General features: G+C 50.3%; 1 protein-coding gene across 2 annotated transcripts in view; it reads right to left on the bottom strand.

Annotated features, from left to right (window-relative positions):
* NPLOC4 (NPL4 homolog, ubiquitin recognition factor) overlaps positions 1 to 19398 on the bottom strand; it is an 80153-nt gene that overhangs the window by 3435 nt on the left and 57320 nt on the right. The window contains exons 13-16 of one of the 2 annotated variants that reach the window (XM_034943113.3): positions 11710 to 11781; positions 8710 to 8805; positions 7109 to 7225; positions 5197 to 5299 (exon numbers count right to left, since the gene is read on the bottom strand). In XM_034943113.3, coding sequence (XP_034799004.1) covers positions 5197 to 5299; positions 7109 to 7225; positions 8710 to 8805; positions 11710 to 11781 — 388 coding nt within the window. Of the gene's footprint in view, positions 1 to 3968; positions 5300 to 7108; positions 7226 to 8709; positions 8806 to 11709; positions 11782 to 19398 lie in introns of those variants that run through there. The other variant, XM_034943112.3, reaches the window with a different exon arrangement.

Raw genomic sequence — 19398 nt, forward strand, 5'->3', positions numbered from 1 at the left:
GGAGAATCCCATGAACCCGGGAGGGGAAGCCTGCAGTGAGCCGAGACCCTGCCTCTTCACTCCAGCCTGGGCGACACAGCGAGATTCCATCTCAAAAACAAACAACAGGCCGGGCGCGGTGGCTCACGCCTGTAATCCCAGCACTTTGGGAGGCTGAGGTGGGCAGATCACAAATTCAAGAGATGGAGACCATCCTGGCTAACATGGTGAAACCCCGTCTCTACTAAAAATGCAAAAATTACCTGGGGGTGGTGGTGCGCACCTGTAATCCCAGCTACTAGGAAGGCTGAGGAAGGAGAATGGCGTGAACCTGGGAGGCGGAGGTTGCAGTGAACCGAGGTTGCAGTAAGCCGAGATCTCAAAACAAACAAACAAACAAAAAACAACAACAACAAAAAACCTACCTAGGAATGAATCTGCCGGCCCACAGGGTAATGAATTGTGTGCTGAACTTTCTAAGACCCTGAGACACAGTTCTCGCGAGGGTGGCACGGTTTTGCCTCTCACTCGCAAGGTACGAGGGTCCCAGCTGCTTCACATCTTCACTCACACTTGACATTGTCGCGTTTTTTTCATTTCAGCCACACTGATGAATGTGTAATGGCTTCTCATGTTTTAATTTGCATTTCCCTGATGACTAATGATAGTGACTGTTCCTGCATCTCCTTTTTTTTGTTGTTGCCGAGGCTGGAGTGCAATGGCGCAATCTCGGCTTGCTGCAACCTCTGCCTCCTGGGTTCAAGCGATTCTCCTACCTCAGCCTCCCAAGTAGCTAGGATTACAGGCACGTGCCACCACACCTGGCTAATTTTTTTTATTTTTAGTAGAGATGGGTTTTCACCACGTTGGCCTGGCTGTCTCGAACTCCTGACCTCAAATGATCCACCGCCTTGGCCTCCCAAAGTGCTGGGATTACAGGCGTGAGCTACCATGCCCGACCTGCATTTCCTTTTGTGAAACGTTTCACCCTCCGCCCAGCTTCTTCTTCTGCTATTTGTTTGATCATCAACAGGCAGAGTTATTTTTAAGTTTCAGATAGAAGTCATGTTGTGTGTATGTACTGCTAATACTGCGTCCCCCATTGGTGCCTTTTCATGTTTCTAACAGTGCCCTGTGATGAGCACAAGTGTTTTGTTTAGATAAATTTATTTATCAATTTACCTATTTTTATGCCAGTGTTTTTCTGTGTTCTACCCCAAGGTCCTGCATCCAGCCTAAAAGAATCTTTGCGTACCCCAAGGCCCTGAAGAGATTCAACTTAATAACTGTTTTACAGTTTTTATTTTTTTAAGACAGGGTATCGCTCTGTCATTCAGGCTGGAGTGGTATAATCATGGCTCACTGTGACCTCGACCTCCTGACTCATGGGATCCTCCCATTTCAGCCTCCCCAGAAGCTGGGATTATAGGCGTGGACCACTCACCATGCCCAGCTAATTCTTTTTTTTTTAATATTGTTTTTTTGTACAGACGGGGCTTCACTATGCTGTGTGGGCTGGTCTCACACTTCTGAGCTACAGTGTCCTCCAGCTTTGGCCTCCTAGAGTGTTAGGATTATAGCTATGAGACATCATGCCCAGCCTGCTTCATAGTTTTACCTTTTACCATTAGGCCTATGACCCATCCTGAGCTGATCTTTGTGTCTTGTGTATACACGTCTGTAATCCCAGCACTTTGGGAGACCGAGGCGGGTGGATCACCTGAGGTCAGGAGTTCCAGACCAGCCTGACCAACATGGTGAAACCCCATCTCTACTAAAAATATAAAAATTAGCCAGGCGTGGGCGCACGCCTGTAGTCCCAGCTACTCGGGAGGCTGAGGCAGGAGTATCGCTTGAACCCAGGAGGTGGAGGTTGCAGTAAGTGGAGATCATGCGATTGCACCGCAGCCTGGGTGACAGGGTGAGATTCCGTCTCAAAACAAAACAAAACAACCCATGAGGGCCGGGCGCGGTGGCTCACACGTATAATCCCAGCACTTTGGGAAGCCGAGGTGGGTGGATCACTTGAGGTCAGGAGTTTGAGACCAGCCTGGCCAACATGGAGAAACCCTGTCTCTACTAAAACTAAAAAAATTAGCTGGGTGTGGTGGCAGCCACCTGTAATTCCAGCTACTTAGGAGGCTGAGGCTGGACAATGGCTTGAACCCGGGAGGTGGAGGCTGCAGTGAGCTGAGATCACACTACTGCACTCCAGCCTGGGCAACAGAACAAGACTTTGTCTCAAAACAAACAAACAAAAAACCCATGAAAAAATGCCCAACATCACTAATCATCAGAGATGCAAATTAAAACCACAGTGAGATACCAGTCAGAACTTACACCAGTCAGAACTGCCTATTATTAAAGAGTTGGCTGGACATGGTGGCTTACCACTGCAATCTCAGCACTGAGGCGGGAGGATCGCTTGGGCCCAAGAGTTCAAGACCAGCCTGGGCAACATAGTGAGACCTCATCTCTACAACAAATTTTAAAAATCAGCCAGGGATGGTGGCACATGCTTGTAGTCCCAGCTGCTCAGGAGGCTGAGGCGGGAGGATTGTTTGAGCCTGGGGAGGTCAAGGTGAGACTGACCTCAAATGCCACTGCACTTCAGCCTGGGTGACAGAGTGAGACCCTGTCTCAAAAAAAAAAGGAGGGGGGGAAAAAAAAAAAAAAGGTCAGGTGCAGTGGCTCACAGCTGTAATCTCAGCACTTTGGGAACCAAGGCAGGAAGATCACTTGAGCCTAGGAGTTTGAGACCAGCCTGGGCAACATGGCAAGACCACATCTTTTTTTTTTTTTTTTTGAGACAGAGTCTCGCTCTGTCGCCCAGGCTGGAGTACAGTGGCACGATCTCAGCTCACTACAACCTACGCTTCCTGGGTCAAGTGATTCTCCTGCCTCAGCCTCCTGAGTAGCTGGGATTACAGGCGCTCGCCACCATGCCCAGCTAATTTTTGTAGTTTTAACAGAAATGGGGTTTCACCATGTTGGCCAGGATGGTCTCAATCCCTTGACGTTGTGATCCACCTGCCTCAGCCTCCCAAAGTGCTGGGATTACAGGTGTGAGCCAGCCACCGGGCCTGGCCAACCCTATCTCTTAAAGAAAAAAAAAAAACACCAACCAAAAACATTAGTTGGGTGTAGTGGCTCATGTTTATACTCCTAGGTACTCCGAAAGCTGATGCAGGAGGATCGCTTGAGCTCAGGAATTGAAGGCTGTAGTGAGCTATGATCACTCCACTGCACTCCAGCCTAGGCAACAGAGTGAAACCCTGTCTCTAAAAGGGAAACAAAAAAGAAAAAAAAAAAAGACTGGTGTCATTGTTAGAACTGCATCAAAGGGCTGGGTGCAGTGGCTCCCAGGTATAATCTCAGGGCTTTGTGAGGCTGAGGTGCAAGGAATGCTTGAGGCCAAAGTTTGAGACCAGTCTGGGCAACACAGTGAGACCTCATTGATACAAAAATATTAAAAAATTTTGCAGCCATAAAAAGGAATGAAATCATGTCCTTTGCAGCAACATGGATGCAGTTGAAGGCCATTATTCTAAGCAAACTAATGCAGGAACAGCAAACCAAATACTACATGTTTTCATTTATAAGTGGGAGCTAAACATGGTTACTCATGTACATAAAGATGGCAACGCCAGGTGTGGTGGTACACATCTGTAATCCCAGCTACTCGGGAGGCTGAGGGAGGGGAATTGCTTCAACCCAGGAGGCAGAGTTTGCAGTGAGCTAAGATTGCGCCACTGCACTCCAGCCTGGGAGACAGAGTGAGGCTCCAGCTCAAAACACACACACACACACACACACACACACACACACACACACAGAGCGGGGCGGGCTGAAAAACTATTAGGTACTATGTTTAGTACCTGGGTGATGTGATCAATCATACCCCAACCTCAGCATCAGGCAATATACCCAGGTGACAAACCTGCACATGTACCCTGTGAATCTGAAATAAGTTAAAATTATTTTTAAAAAACAAACAAATAAAAAGCAACAACAAAGCCCCAAGAAGTAGCTGGGTGTGGTGTTGCAAGCCTGTGGTCCCAGTTACTCAGCAGGCTGAAGCAGAAAGATCACTTGAGCCTGGAGTTTGAGGCTGCAGTGAGTTACGATTGTGCAACTGCACTCCAGCCTCGGCAATAGAGTGAGACCCTGTCTCTACAAAAATAAAAATAATAAACAAAGAATTGTATGAAAAGAAAACCTCGGCTGGGCGTGGTGGCTCACACCTGTAATCCTAACACTTTGGGAGGCAGAGGCAAGCAGATCACAAGGTCAGGAGTTCGAGACCAGCCTGGCTAACATGGTGAAACCCTGTCTCTACTAAGAATACAAAAATTATCCAGGCGTGGTGGCACATGCCTGTAGTCCCAGCTACTCAGGAGGCTGAGGCAAGAGAATCATTTGAACCTAGGAGGTGGAGGTTGCAGTGAGGCAAGATCACGCCACCACACTCCAGCCTGGGTGACAAGAGCCAAACTCCGTCTCAAAAAAAAAAAAAAAGAGGAAATGGTATAAAGGTGTTTGATGTGTCTTTTGAAGGCTGTGTTAATAGAAGGATTCTAGCATTTGTCCAAGGCTGTAGCTCTCGGGCACTTTGGTGCTCTCAGCTGCATGGACTCAGGGCACTTGGGCTGCACAGGGCACCACGGTGCGTGAGGAGTCCCTGCAGCAATGCTGACAGAAGGTTCTCACGAGTGGGGAATCGTTCAGGACTTGGTGACTGAGGGTCCGGAAGACACGCAATGCCTGCAGTCCATTCCGTAGTGTCCACCAGCAAGAACATGGATGCTGTAGGCTTCTCCTCCTTACAGCTTTAAGCACTAAAGGGAAATTCTCAAGGAGACCAAAAGGTCCCACACTTCCGGCGCTTCCATAAAGTTTCTGATTCTCTTAAGACAATGATGTTCAAAGTGCTCCTAGGATGCCTGGAGATTAGTATCTCTGATGTACAGGTTTATAAAATTTACAGGGCTGTGTACCTAAGACGTACGGCCTGGACAACATGTCTGCTCCATCACCGGAGCCTGCCACGTGCCTGGCAGGGAGGCCGAGTCTCTACTCGTTGCACTGCCGATGGCACCTGCCAGGATGCAGCTGGGTGCGGAATCCAGGGCACCACTGGCAGTGGGGAGCTGTGCAGAGTGGGCTGCTCTCCGGCCCCAGCCACAGGGTGCCGGGGCAGGGGGTGGGGGTACTCACTGCACAGCTGCTCGATGGTGGCCCACTGCTCAGACCTCTTCCATGTCTGGGCGAGCTCCTCATTTCTGGTCCGCACGGCCTCCAGCAGCAAGCTGATGCTGTCCTACAAGAAGCCAAAAGGAAGGTTCCTCTTCGCTGTGCCTAAGGTGAGCAGCTTCCTGCTAGAACAGGTTTCCTTTTCCCCAACACCAAGACGTATTTCTGAGGACATTTTAAAAATCTTACAGGCTATCACTATAAAATGCAAACTGCCACAACTTACATCTATAAACGCAAGTGCTAAATTGAACTAGAACTTAAATTCTTCCCAAATAGGCCCAAGCGGGCATCTGTGCCTCTGCCTTGCGCTGACGGTGCTCAACAGCCCGGAGGATAGGAGCTCATGCCTCTCGTCCTGGAGGCTGGGATGGAGGGCGGAAGTCTTGGCTGTGAGACGTGTCCTCCTCCCTCACATTTCATCCCCCTGCCTCTTTCTCCTCTCGTGTCTGGAAAAATGCACTCTCTATCCTAGCCTTCCGAGTCAAACTGCAGGGGATTAATGCATTAAGGATGGGCGCAGTGGCTCACGCCTGTAATCCCAACACTTTCAGAGGCAGAGGCAGACAGATCACGAGGTCAGGAGTTTGAGACCAGCCTGGCAAACGTGGCGAAACCCCGTCTCTACTAAAAATACAACAATTAGACAGGCGTGGTTGCGGGCACCTGTAATCCCAGCTACTCCGGAGGCTGAGGCAGGAGAATCGCTTGAACCCAGAAGGCGGAGGTTGCAGTAAGCCAAGATTGCGCCAATGCACTCCGGTCTGGGCAACAGAGCGAGACTCCGTCTTAAAAAAAAATAATTCATATATGAGAAACGGATAAAGCCTTCAGGAGCTCTCAGTACCTCCAGAGAATGTCTCCCAACAGATGACTGCAAAAATAGTGCAGTATACTAGCAAGGTGGCTCTGGTGTAGAGGGAGCCTCACCTTTCACCACCTGTCCAGACAGATGGGCAGCAGCTGAACCTCGGAGCAGGAGGTGCAGTTCCCTGGGCTGACTAGGGAAGGCACAGGCAGGGAAGAGGCACAGGGTGCCTGATGTCAAATACCCGAGTGAGTGGTTTTGAGACAAAATACAGACACAAAATAAACTAGCAGGATACAAGAACAGCTATAGGCTTCCTGACAGAGAAAGGCCGGGGGAGGAGGAGCCTCTCTATTCTGTCTCCTTCAGGGAAAAGTTCTGAGTCAGTGGCGGAGCAGCTCAGAAAGAATTTGCTCCTTTCTCTTTGGCATTTCCTGTTGGCTTGAACAGTGAAGAAAAAGCCAAAGTCGGACCCCTACACACGGCAAGAACCTCCTGGGGGCTGCTGCCCACTGGCCCCCACTACCCAGAGCAGCCGCTTCTGCAAAGCACTCGCCCTCTTCTCCCCCCACGGTGTCTCTTAAAAATGCCAACTGTGCAGCTGTGAGCTTGGGGTCTGGAAGCTGGCCAAGCCTTCTGGGCCAAGGCAATAAAACCAGAGTTGATTTAGGAGGAGGGGAGATATGAGTAAAAAGCAGAGGCTGTGACTCTGAAACTGTTAGAACAGGAATTTTTTAAACTGTCTAACTCTAATGCTGGAGGCAGAGCTAAATCACCTCTGCTTCCCATTCGATTGTAACAGATGAAACCGTACTTCCTCACAGAGGTGCAGACACTCAATGAAAATGCTAAAGGTGAAAAAATTAATCTTTCTATCAACAAGCTTCTTGTGAAAAGCTGCTGCCTACACTCTGCCCACAGGACAAATGAGGGGGACAACCTGTGACCCCGAGCTTTGACCCAGTTTCCCAATCATGCTCTGGTCTGGGAGGAAAGAAAGCAAGACACAGGCGTCTCTTTGCAGCCAAAGCCCACTTGCTCAAGCGGACACCACACTTGGACACGCACCTGCAGAGGCATAACTTCATTGGTGACCAGGAACAGCAAGAGGTGGAAATCTGAGATGGTATCCAAGAACACAGATGAGGTATTCTGAGACAAATAGGTGGCCAAGCTATGGAAGTCCTAGAGGAATGGGAATAAACATGAATGTTCCATACAGTTCCCCAGTGCCAGACCCCGAAACAGAGCTGTTTCCTACTAAGACGCAACTCAATACACTGAATGCTGAGACACCTCTCCCTCTGCCTCTGCAACCACGAACAGGGTCCAAGAAAGAGGAGCAGGCAGCTGCAAAGCAAGCTCTTGCTCTCTTCTCCCAAGAAGATGCTCTCAGCACACCTGACTACCCAGATGTGCAAGGAGACATGCTTATAAAGCTGACTCAGACTGGCCAGGTGTGGAGGCTAACACAGTAATTCCAGCACTTTAGGAGGCCGAGGCAGGCAGGTGGTCAGGAGTTCGAGACCAGTCTGGCCAACATGGCGAAACCCCGTCTCTACTAAAAATACAAAAAAAATTACCCAGGCTTGGTGGCGCGCACCTATAATCCCAGCTACTCAGGAGGCTGAAGCAGAAGAATCGCTTGAACCCAGGAAGTGGAGGTTGTAGTGAGCCAAGATCGCACCACTGCACTCCAGCCTGGGTGATAGAGTGAGACTCTGTCTTCCCAAAAAAAAAAAAAAAAAAAAAAAAAAAGGCTGACTCAGACAGAGACACAAAGATGGAAATGCGCCCCAGTCCGCAGGTGGAGAGTGGGCTGCGGGAGGGGCCTGGGGCCCCATTCATGGCAGGGAGACAGGTCTGACTTTTCCTGTCGAGCTGTATTCTCCATCTAGGGTGGCAAGAGGGAGGAATGTGCAGGGCAGCCGTGATGCAGCACGGACATCTTCAGCAGAACCAAACACAGAGCTTCAAGAGTGCACCCCAATAACTGGCTTTGCACCTCTGTGAGCACCCCAAGTCCCCTGGGCGGGTGGGCACTGAGGGGATCAAAGCATAGAAGAAGCTTTGTCAGCCACTGAAGAAAACCTCATTATAGACATTCTTTGACCACCTTCTGAAATGTCTGTTAGCAAGTTATGATTTAAGAACAACCGTGTGTACACAGCCTGTCTACACAGTACGCAGGCGTGACAGCAAATCGGACCTGGCCTGATCTGCCAGTGAGAGCAGAGGCCAACACGGGAGCCACGCTAAGCAGCAGATCAACACTACACACGGGAAAGCCGAGGCCAGGCCGAGAGGGGCCACACAGCCCCAAGGTGCCTGAGAAGGGCAGCAGGTGACCAGGCAGGGGCCAGGCCAAACCAACAGTGACGAGGCTGCTGGCAGAAGACACAAAGCAACACATTTGGGAAAATTACGAGGTCCACTGAAGATGTGGCCAGTCAGGACGTCAGGGGATTAGCCTTTGTGGCCGTCCATCACCTAACCATGGGAAGGGCGTCCACGTGACCAGCAGTGCCCCACAGTAGGCCCTAGCTGGCCTGTCACAAGAATGAATCGGGAGCGTTTGAAAGCTTGATGTTTTCTGGAAAAACAATACTGACACTAGATAAACAATCAGCAGTTACCTTAAATTATGTTTCTAAAGACAAAGAGCTCACCTGTGTCTCACCCAATACATCCCGGTTTTCAATAGGAAATGGATTTTGCGAAATAGAAAAAGTGTAAACTGGATCCTTGGGGAAAGTTGTTGTGATCTAATGAAGAAAAACACAAACCCATGATAAATGAGGCTGAAAATGGTGTGGCCGACTCCCAGCCAGCCCAGAGCATCTCCCAGAGCCCGAATTAACGACTCCCAGCAATTCTGAGAATGTTCTACAAGCTCTCCATCAAAGGGAACCGTTATCTATTAGTGTCATCTCTAAACGAACACTTGGAAACTCCGCCATCTTGGAGACAAACTACACCATATCCGGGCAGCCTCCGGCCTGTGCACCGGCCTCGACGTCGGACAAAAAGGGCACTGGGACTCCCTTCGTGGCACAGCTTCCCTTCAGAGTCACACAGGTTCTCTCCCTCTGCTATGGAGGAACTAAAGGCTGGTTTGACCCCTTGGCCCGGTGACAAGAAAGGAACGGAAGGGGCCAGGAGGCCGTCTCAGGAGCTGACTTTGCTCAAGAGAAATTCGTGTCATTGGATTTGGAGGGCAAATGAGGAATCAGCCAGCTTTCAAGAAACAAAGCACCCTTCAGCAGCTCGCTAAGCCCCTTCTGAATGCTGGGAGCCACTCCACGGAGCTGTGGGCTTTTCCAGGCAGGGGTGAATGTAAGGCCCTTGAGGAACACAGGGTTCAGCTCTTCTCTCTCCCTCAGAGCTGATACCCAAAGGCCAGCTAAGTCCTTCAGTCCTTCACTGGCTCAGACAGGCCTTAATGACAACAGAGGGCACTTTGCACCTAAGATATAATCAATAGATGCTACAGGGACAGTGGTAAATGTGCAAGAATCAATAGAAATACAACTTATATTCTTCGTGACAGACACCCCTCCCCAAAGAAGCACCGAGTTGAGTTGATGCTGCTTTTCTCTGCAACACAACAGCAGCAGCAGAGGTCACACCTCTTCCAGATTTAGGGGAACTATTCTGGTTCCTTTGGGACTATTTCTAAAGAATGAGTGTGGTTCTGGTCTGTTTTCTGCATCAGCAAAGGCAGTGAGTTGTTGAGCTGGCTGGCCCAGGATTTGCTGTGCCAGCGCCAGCCGCTGTGGAAGGACAGCTGAGCCACCAGCAGCATCTCTGGCCTGAGCTGGCCCTTCATGGGCAAGCGGCGGGGTGGGTCATGAAGACTCGCGCCGCGGTGCCACGTGTCGGCTACATGGCCTCGTCAGTTAGGGTTCCTGGGCCTCACTTTACTCTTCCTCAGGATGAAGATGATCGGAGTACTCGCCTCCTGGGTGCCCAGCACGGGGCTGGTACACATAGTGTTGGTACACACAGTGCTGGGTCCCAGCTGAAGACAAGGGAGGTGCTGACCTCCTGCAGAGACAAAAGCCTGGCCTGCTCAGGCGCGTCCCTTGGGAAGGCCTAGAAATGAAGAGGGCGGCACCCCTAGAACACGTGCTAGTGAGTGAGCTAGTGGGACTGATGGGGGCTCTTGCTGGCCTTGTAACTGGCCCTTGGAGGGGAACAGAACCAAAGTCCACACAGCCCATCCCAGATGTCCCAAGGAAGGGCATCAGCTCCCATCTTACACTGAAGCCATTTCCCTACCCTACCCATCGTCTATCAGCCAGATGATGCCCCCAGAACCCACAAAGAAACCCCAGTAACACTGGCTGGTGCCTTTTCCTGCCTGCCTAGCCATCCCATCCCAAGGTTTAAGAACCTTGGCCGAGGCCAGCGCCTGTGGCCCAGGGCTGGGCATGGAGCTTGACACACCTCTCTGGGCACCTGCTCTCAAGGACTCCCCATGCCTCACTTCCACAGGGTCAAGGAGCCTGGGCATCACAGAGCAGAATGCTCTCCCACAAACAAGTACTTCTGAAAAACTGCACTAAGGCAAAAACTTAACTTCCTTTATAAAAGAAGAGGAAAGAGGTGGGGAGGCTGCTTGGGGTAGAAGACCTGAGAAAGCTGGTTTTAAATCATGCCTGCTCCTCCTGGGTGCATGCTCCATCAATCTGTTTTCATCTTAATTACACCCTAGGTAGTCTAAAAACCAGATGCCTTCACGGCCTAGGTAATAAATATGTTCTCGGGAGCTGTCAGTTGGAATGGTGCATCGACGGGCTTGGCTCGTGGGGACCTGCTGCTCCGAATGCAGTGATATTTTACTGCCTGAATCACGTGCCCATCCGATTTCAAATGCAGCCTGAATAGATCCTGGCGTGGCAGCAGCGTAGGAAATGAGCCGCCTCCCGTCCGCTTTGGACAGAGCTCCGGTGGGGCTGATGCACTGGCTTCTGCAAAGGCTCATCCTGCCATCCTTGCTGCCCTGTGGCCAATGGTACAGCCATGTCTCCATGACCATAAAATGCCTCCAAAAAGGAGCTGAGACACAGGGAAGATGTGGAAGAGCCAGAGGCCTTTGTGGCTCCTGGAGTTCCACCCAGTAAACCACGCTGAGCCCTCACTCAAGAACACTGAGTTACAGTGGTCCCCTGGGGACCACCCTGGACGGAGTGACCCAGACACACTGTGGGCTGTGGCAGCTGTGCTGGGGCTAGGGCAAGCACCTGCACGTGCAGGACAGCTGACAGCCACACACCAAGCACAGCACATCTGGACAAGACTGCTTGATGCTCCGGTGACTGGAGACCCAAGCAATGGGGGTTCGCTGCCTTCCAGAGGCTGCCTAGCCTGGGGTCAGTGGTCCTTTGTACTTTAGTATGGGGACAGTTAACCCCTAGGTTGACGTCAAGGAAATAAAAACCTGAGGCTAAAACAAAAAGCCCTTAAAACTGTGAGCATTTCAGCAACACCGCATGCTCAGTGATTCTACAACCACCTCCTGGGTGCCTGTTCTGGGGTGGGCACTGCTCAAGGCAGAGGGTGCCTTAAATTGCAGCCTCCTCCCTTGAGCAGCCACCACCCAGCAGTCCCACCTACAAGGCGCCCGATGGGTCCACCTGCCCAAGCTGTGCATGGGGGGCACTTACATCTATGATGAGATACTCCACAGGCAGGGGCCGAGCCAGCTGGGTGATCTCGTTGCCAAACTTGTCTACGTCCTGCAATAGTCAGAGGGGAACAGCGGTGAGCAAAGACGATCAGTGGTAATGATTTTCCTTTCACATGCTTGTCTCACCTTTTATTTTATTTATTTATTTATTTATTTATTTATTTATTTATTTTTTGAGACAGAGTCTTGTGCTGTCGCCCAGGCTGGAATGCAGTGGCGTGATCTCCACTCACTGCAAGCTCTGCCTCCCAGGTTCACGCCATTCTCCTGCCTCAGCCTCCCAAGTAGCTGGGACTACAGGCGCCCGCCACCACGCCCGGCTAATTTTTTTTGTGTTTTTTAGTAGAGACAGGGTTTCACTGCGTTTGCCAGGATGGTCTCGATCTCCTGACCTCGTGATCCACCCGCCTCAGCCCCCCAAAGTGCTGGGATTACAGGCGTGAGCCACCGTGCCCGGCCTTCACTTTTTAAATTACTTCAAATCTTATTGAAGTGTATGGATAGCAGAAAGGAAAACGTGCATATTTTTGCAGTGAAACCACCTTCCACCATTTCTTGGAACTCATTATAACCACAGCCTGAGAAAGCAGTCGTGCTCTCGGGCACTGGGACTCCCCACTGGGAGAGCACATCAAATGCCTCCTCTCCACGCATGGCGCTTGGCCTGGCACTCAGGCGCGATCTGCGACAGGCAGAAGGGTCTGCGTTCCCCTCAGGTTGGACCTGTGCCCTGTCTATCCTCCGAAAGCACATGAAGCCTCACAGTCTGAATGCTAACTCTTAGAATCTTACTCACACCTCTGAAAACCCGACTTTCCAGAAACCGAGTACTTGGACATTAATAAAATAAAGGCATGCACAAATGAGCGCACACACAAATATGAAGACACGGGAACCCCACACCAATCTGTCAAAGTCTCAACTTGTTTTGCTTTGTCAGATGCACAGAACATAAAGTTTAATTATGGGGAAAAACGGCCAGCATATGTTCATTAATCATAAAATGACAATTAGATCTGATTTATGTCAAACATGCTGAGTTCAAACAGAGCTCCAGAAATAAATTCATAAGAACCAAAGCTTTTCATTAAAGATTCTGCAAGAGGGGGTCATATTTTCTATCTAAATCATCACTTAACATTATATAAATCATTCATTAAGTCATATATAAATTATACATCCATAATTTCCAATTATAGGGCCTTACATAAAAGTTTGCGTTTATTGGAGCTCTCAGACCCGAAATGATTGCCAAGCAAATCTCCCTGAGGTGTGCAGGGTGACGGCAAGCCACCCCCAGCACAACCACACCTTCCTGGGGATGTCAGGGAGCCCCGCTGTCTTCTGAGACAATCATCACAAGCTGTTCCCAAGTCAAACCAAGTCCATTATCCTAATGAGAAGCCCCAGGCCCCATTTGGCCCTTGGCCCTGTTTCTTGCTTGAAAATTAAATTTCTGGCTGGTCCGAAGGTGGTGAGTTACCTCAGATGATTGTTAACAGTCAGTTACAGATCCAACTCCTTGTTCTACTCTCTCCCCCTTCCTCACTATTGTACTTGACTAGTCTTAAAAAATAATAAAAAAATTTTAAATTCAATTTCTGGCCTGAAATGTGTCTCAGTTCTCCATACCTTCACACCTTTTCTCTACTCACAGCTAGAGAGCTGCCAACAAGAACTTGCCTCTACCCTCCCAGAGAAAAATGGTCCAAATAGATCCCACCGATGTTTCCAGGAGGGCAGGAGAACGAACCTGGACTCTATTTCCATTTCACGTATTGCTCCCCGCCCCATCAAAGGCTACATTCCTGCAAATACACAGCTCTGCTCTGTTTGCCTTCCTTGGACACTGAAATGACTTTCCACCGACTTGGGTGAGGGTCGTGTGTCCTCCTTCCACGTGACGAGTGGCTGCCAGTCAGGATGGGCTTCCACATTCTGCGCTCTGCTGGCTGTGATGGGGGCGCTAAAGACACAGGGCCTACTGCACGGGGTCCTGGGGCCCCAAAAGAGGTGGTTTCTCAATGGAGATTTGGTAGGAGGCAAAAACCAAATCCAATCAAACTCAATCACCATTTCCAAAAATACACGCTTGCCCCTACAAGAAATAACCTGCAACAACTCACACATAATTAGCCCATCTGGAATTCATCTTCAAATCTAATTAAGCTCTAATATGCAGAAACATTTTTCCAGCACCTGTTCACTTTAATCTCCCCCTCTAGGGATTTTTCTTGTTAAATGCCCCTCTCTCTTTTTTGTGTCATGCTATTCTCTTTCAAACTTAACTACCCAACTGCATCTTTTCCACTCCCCAAGAAAATAAAGGTGTTGTATCCCCCTTTCCTCCCTGGGGAAACAGGTCACTTCTACCTCTCCCCCAAGCCTTCACTCAGATGTTTTCGCCAGCCAATCCCTAGGCCTACACGCCATTTTAAAAGGCAATTACTTTTTATGGGCCTTAGCAAATGTCAGTTGGAATGCGCTGGGAGGAGGATGTCTTAATTCTAAGTTTGGCAGCCGTCAAAGTGTCAGCAGCTTTATCTCCACCTGGAACGAGGCACCAGGAGGTCGGAGGTTGTGGCCCCAACACCTCGCCACCCGCCAGAGGCCACTTCTGGAAGCAGTGGCGCCAAGGTCTTGACACCAAGAGAAATCCAGGGATCGATGTCTTTGTTAGCTCAAAAGCAATGGGGATGCCCAGGGCACAGTGACTCATGCCTGTAATCCCAGCGCTTTGGGAGGCCGAGGTGGGCAGACGGCTTGAGGTCGGGAGTTTGAGACCAGACTGGACAACGTGGTGAAACTCCGTCTCTACAAGACTGTCTCAAAACAAACAAACCAAAACACACACACACACACACACAAACAAACACAAAAGCATGTGGGCTTTATGCCAGGACAACAGTGAATTCCATTGATTGAATGGCATCAACCCTGCTTTAGAAAAGGTAAATGAAATCCTGAATGTGTTGCTTTTCTAAGAACTGGCAAGAAGGGGCACAAATGACACCAGGATCTGAGCCGCCACAGGATAACTCAGAAAAAACAAAGCTTTCAGACACTCGGTTTCTTTTCTTTTTTTTTGAGATGGAGTCTCGCTCTGTCGCCCAGGCTGGAGTGCAGTGGCGCAGTCTCGGCTCACTGCAAGCTCCGCCTCCCGGGTTCAAGCCATTCTCCTGCCTCAGCCTCCCGAGTAGCTGGGACTACAGGTGCCCGCCACCATGCCCAGCTAATTTTTTTCTATTTTTTAGTAGAGACGGGGTTTCACCGTGTTAGCCAGGATGGTCTCGATCTCCTGACCTCATGATCCACCCGCCTTGGCCTCCCAAAGTGCTGGGATTACAGGCGTGAGCCACAGCGCCCAGCTGACACTTGGTTTCTTAAAAGCACCACTTAGAAAATAGTCCAGTCCGTGTGCAACGACTGGATGCACACAGAACTGGCAGCTGGCATTTCTCAGGGGCCAGCTGTGTGCACAGAGCCACTTCGTCCCCACAAACACACTGGTCACAGGCACTACTGCTGTCCAAGACAGGAAGGGTTACAAAGATGAGTGAACCTCCTAAAGCGATCGGCAAGGACAGCTGGACAGCCGTGTAGAGACTGGTCCCCCACACTACGTGCGCAGGCTCCCCGCCTCCCAAGTCAGTGCCGGTGCTGCAGGGCCAGGGCACACGCAGGCCTCCCTCCTGCCTTTGGGGAACCTTGAAGTTGAGGCTCGGACCCCAACAGCCGTGTCACACTGAGTAAGACTCTCCCACCTCCACCGCAAGGGAAGATGCAAAATTTTCTCTTAAGACTGGGAATATGCTATAATAAGTGATTCAGAATCTCTTCTGTCGATGGCAGTTTCTTGATTAATTGATAAACTTGCCTGAATAATGCTGGAAGCAAACACAATCTCCTATGAGTGAAAAGGCTTATTTTAAAAAGTTGCGTGCTGCTGGGTCTTGTCCCAGCAAATACAACAGTGGGTTACGGGGCTATAGCAAACAGAGCAGTTTGGTAACAACAAAGGAATAGATTGTAGGTAAGTGGCACAGAGGACGATGACCAGAAGTAAGACATGAGGAGACACAGATACCTTGTTTTACAATGAACAGTGGGACTAGGTCAACCAGGCAAACATCTAGAGAAGCACAAAAGCTAGATTCCTACCTGTACCAGTACCATGCATAAATGGATTATGGATCTCAAAGTAAAATTAAATCCTAAAAGCATGGAAAGAGTATGTAGGTAGATGCATAGTTCTGGGGGAAAGAATTACAGTTGGCCGTTGCACAACGCGGGTTTGAACTGAGCAGGTCCACCTATAGGCAGACTTTTTTCAACCAAACACAGATTGAAAATACAGTATTCGAGGGCTAGGAAACTCATGTATACGGAGGTCTAACTTTACATATAAGCAGGTTGGAAGGGTCCACTTTGGGGCGTGAGTGCATGTGGACTTGACTATATATGGAGGTCCTGGAACCAATCCTCTGTGTCAACTGAGGGGCAATTGTACTTCCAAAGTACGATGACAAAGGCAGAAATTACAAGAAAAAGAGTTAAGGTATCTTTGAAATCAGAAAATATTTCAGCTTCTTTGTATAAAAGACAAAGAATGAAAACCTGGCGTGTGTTTGCAACACACGACAAAGGGTTTATATACAAAGACCTCGCAAATGAATGCCAAAAATGATGACTCACTTTACAAATACTTAAGTGCACACAGAGGCTACTCACAAAGAAAACAGTCAGTAAACACAGGAGACTCCCTGTGGTCAAAGAAGCACAGAGAGCGGGGTCCTGGGCCTGCCTGGTCCTTGCCAGAGTCACGGGCGCGAGGGCAAGGCTGGTCTGCAGCACCACCTGCAAGTGTCCACCCTGCCACATTCCCAGAGAAAACGTGGGAGGACACACAGACCCTTCGAGTACATAGTAAGCTTCGGCAACATAATCCTAGTTCTAGCAATTCATCCCAAGTAATTTAAAGCATGCACTAAGAATGAGTTACAGGGTCCACCAAGTGCTGTTCACAGTGCCAGATGCCAACAAACCCCACGGCCTGCTGAGTAAGCAATGCCTGGCCGCAGCAAGGGGCAGTGGGTTCCTCAGAGATGCCCTCTGGCCCCTCCACAGCCGGCTCCTTGAAGGAACGCTGTTCCCTTGCTGCTCCTATGTCCCCTCAGCTCCCCACGGCGCTCTGACCCGCCCCACCCCATCACTGTGTAGTCCTCGCCAGACTGCCTGTCCGCACAGCTCTCCAGACAGAGGACCCCAGCACTGTCCCTTGGCACCAGGACATCACCCTCCCACCTCTCCCAGACCCTTCTCCTTGACCTCTTTAGAGCAGCCATCCTTGGAGTTGCTCAACGCCCTCTTCTTTTCTCCCTCTGAACCACAGCTTGGCTCATCTACTTCCGGGTTAGCTCAACGCCCTCTTCTCTTCTCCCTCTGAACCATGGCTTGGCTCATCTACTTCCGGGTTAGCTCAATGCCCTCTTCTTTTCTCCCTCTGAACCACAGCTTGGCTCATCTACTTCCGGGTTAGCTCAACGCCCTCTTCTTTTCTCCCTCTGAACCACAGCTTGGCTCATCTACTTCCGGGTTAGCTCAACGCACTCTTCTCCCTCTGAACCACGGCTTGGCTCATCTACTTCTGGGTTAATTTAGGCTTTCTCCACAGATAGTCTGAAAAGGGAACTATTGGCCTGTATCTCTTGCCTGAGCTTCCAGACCTGAGTCCTGGCAACCGTCTGTCCTGCTCCATCTTCAAACTCCGTGTGCTGGCACCTGGACTCACCATCCTCCCACACAGACCCATGGCTCTACTCTGGCACCAGTGCCAACCCTGCTCCCCAAAACCAGGAACCTGGCTTGAGCCTGTGCTCCTCTCTGCACACCTGCCAGGCCTCCGAACCTCTCAGTCCCAGCACACCATCCTTGTCCCCAAGGCCACAGGGAACTGACATGTGGCCTGGATTGCCAACACCACCAGCTTCTCACTGGGCTCCCCAACTCCAAACCGTCCCCCACACTGCAGCCCAGGATGGGTCTTCTACAGCGGGGACCTCCCCTGCCCACCCCATCCGGCTGTCAGCACCTGTCCACTGCCTCTCCTACCTGGATTTCAGCCCCACTCACTCCTCTAAACTTGCTGCCTTCTCCTGACTCAGGCTACTGGCATCCAATGCCTGGATTGTTGCAAAAGCTTCCTGCCTCCAGATCACCCCTCCTGACACCTCCAGCAGGAACATTCCAGAACTCACTTTCCATAAGTCTTTCCATGGCCTCCCACTGTCCACCACAAGCCACTCCAGCTAGACTGGCCCCGCCGGGTGCATGCTGTGCTCTCCAGGTACATAGCTTCAGCAGATTCCACTCCACGTGGCTTCCTCTCACACACTCTAGTCTCAGCACTGTGAATGGCCACCTCGGCGCACCCTGCTCCCCAACAGGACACCTCCACAGTTTCCAAGAAGAGGGACCATGAGGGACCTGCTCACCATGGCGCCCCAGGCCTAACACCTGACCCACGGGAAGCTCTCAACAGATAAACGGTACGACTGGTCCGTTTTCTCACTGCTATAATGAACTGCCCAAGACTGGGTAATTTATAAGAGGTTTAATTGACTCACAGTTCAGCATGGCTGGGGAGGCCTCAGGAAACTTACAATCATGACAGGAGGGGAAGGGGAAGCAAGGCACCTTCTTCACAAGGTGGCAGGAAAGAGAAGTGCCGAGCAAAGGGGGAAGAGCCCCTTATAAATCTAACACATCTTGTGAGAATGCACTCACTGTCACTGAGAACAGGATGGGGGAACCACCCCCATGATTCAATTCTCTCCACCTCATCTCTCCGTGACACCTGGGGATTCTGAGTCAAGATGAGGTGTGGGTGTGGACACAAAGCCTACCCATATCACAAAGGGTGCTGGGGGCGTCCATTTTCTTCTTACCAATCTACAATATTTAATTTTTTCATAATAAACATACATTTCATTTCATATTTAAAATGTTCCATATTTATTTATTTAGAGACAGGGTCTCACTATGTTGCCCAGGCAGGAGTGTAGTGGTGCAATCAAAGCTCACTGCAGCCTCGAACTCCTGGGCTCAAGCGATCCTCCTGCCTCAGCCTACTGAGTACCTGGGGCCACAGGTGCACACAGCATAGACTGCATGCATTACTGTTTAGCGTGGTGGCTCACGCCTGTAGTTCTAGCACTTTGGGAGGCAAGGCAGGTGGATTACTTAAGGTCAAGAGTTTGAGACCAGCCTGGCCAACATGGCAAAACCCCTCTCTACTAAAAATACAAAAAAGAAATTAGCTGGGCGTGGTGGTGGGTGCCTGTAATCCCAAGTGCCTGGGAAGCTGTGGCAGAAGAACTGCTTGAACCAGGGAGGCAGAGATTGCAGTGAGCCAAGATCGTGCCATTGCACATCACCCTAGGTGACAGAGCGAGACTCCATCTCAAAAATAAATAGACTTCGAGCTGTCTGATGCCTGTGGATCTTTAGATTTGAGACCCTCCTGCTGCCAGCCTCTCCCTCCTGCCTGGACAACACCCCCTTCACAAGTTCCTGGTCTAAAAGGTGGTCTCCACTCCAGCCTCCCCCTTCAGCTGACCCTGTGGCTTCCTGTGAGCAAGCTGATCCCCAAACCTGCATCCCATCG

The sequence above is a fragment of the Pan paniscus genome, chromosome 19, assembly GCF_029289425.2.
Source record: "Pan paniscus chromosome 19, NHGRI_mPanPan1-v2.0_pri, whole genome shotgun sequence".
Classification (NCBI taxonomy): domain Eukaryota; kingdom Metazoa; phylum Chordata; class Mammalia; order Primates; family Hominidae; genus Pan; species Pan paniscus.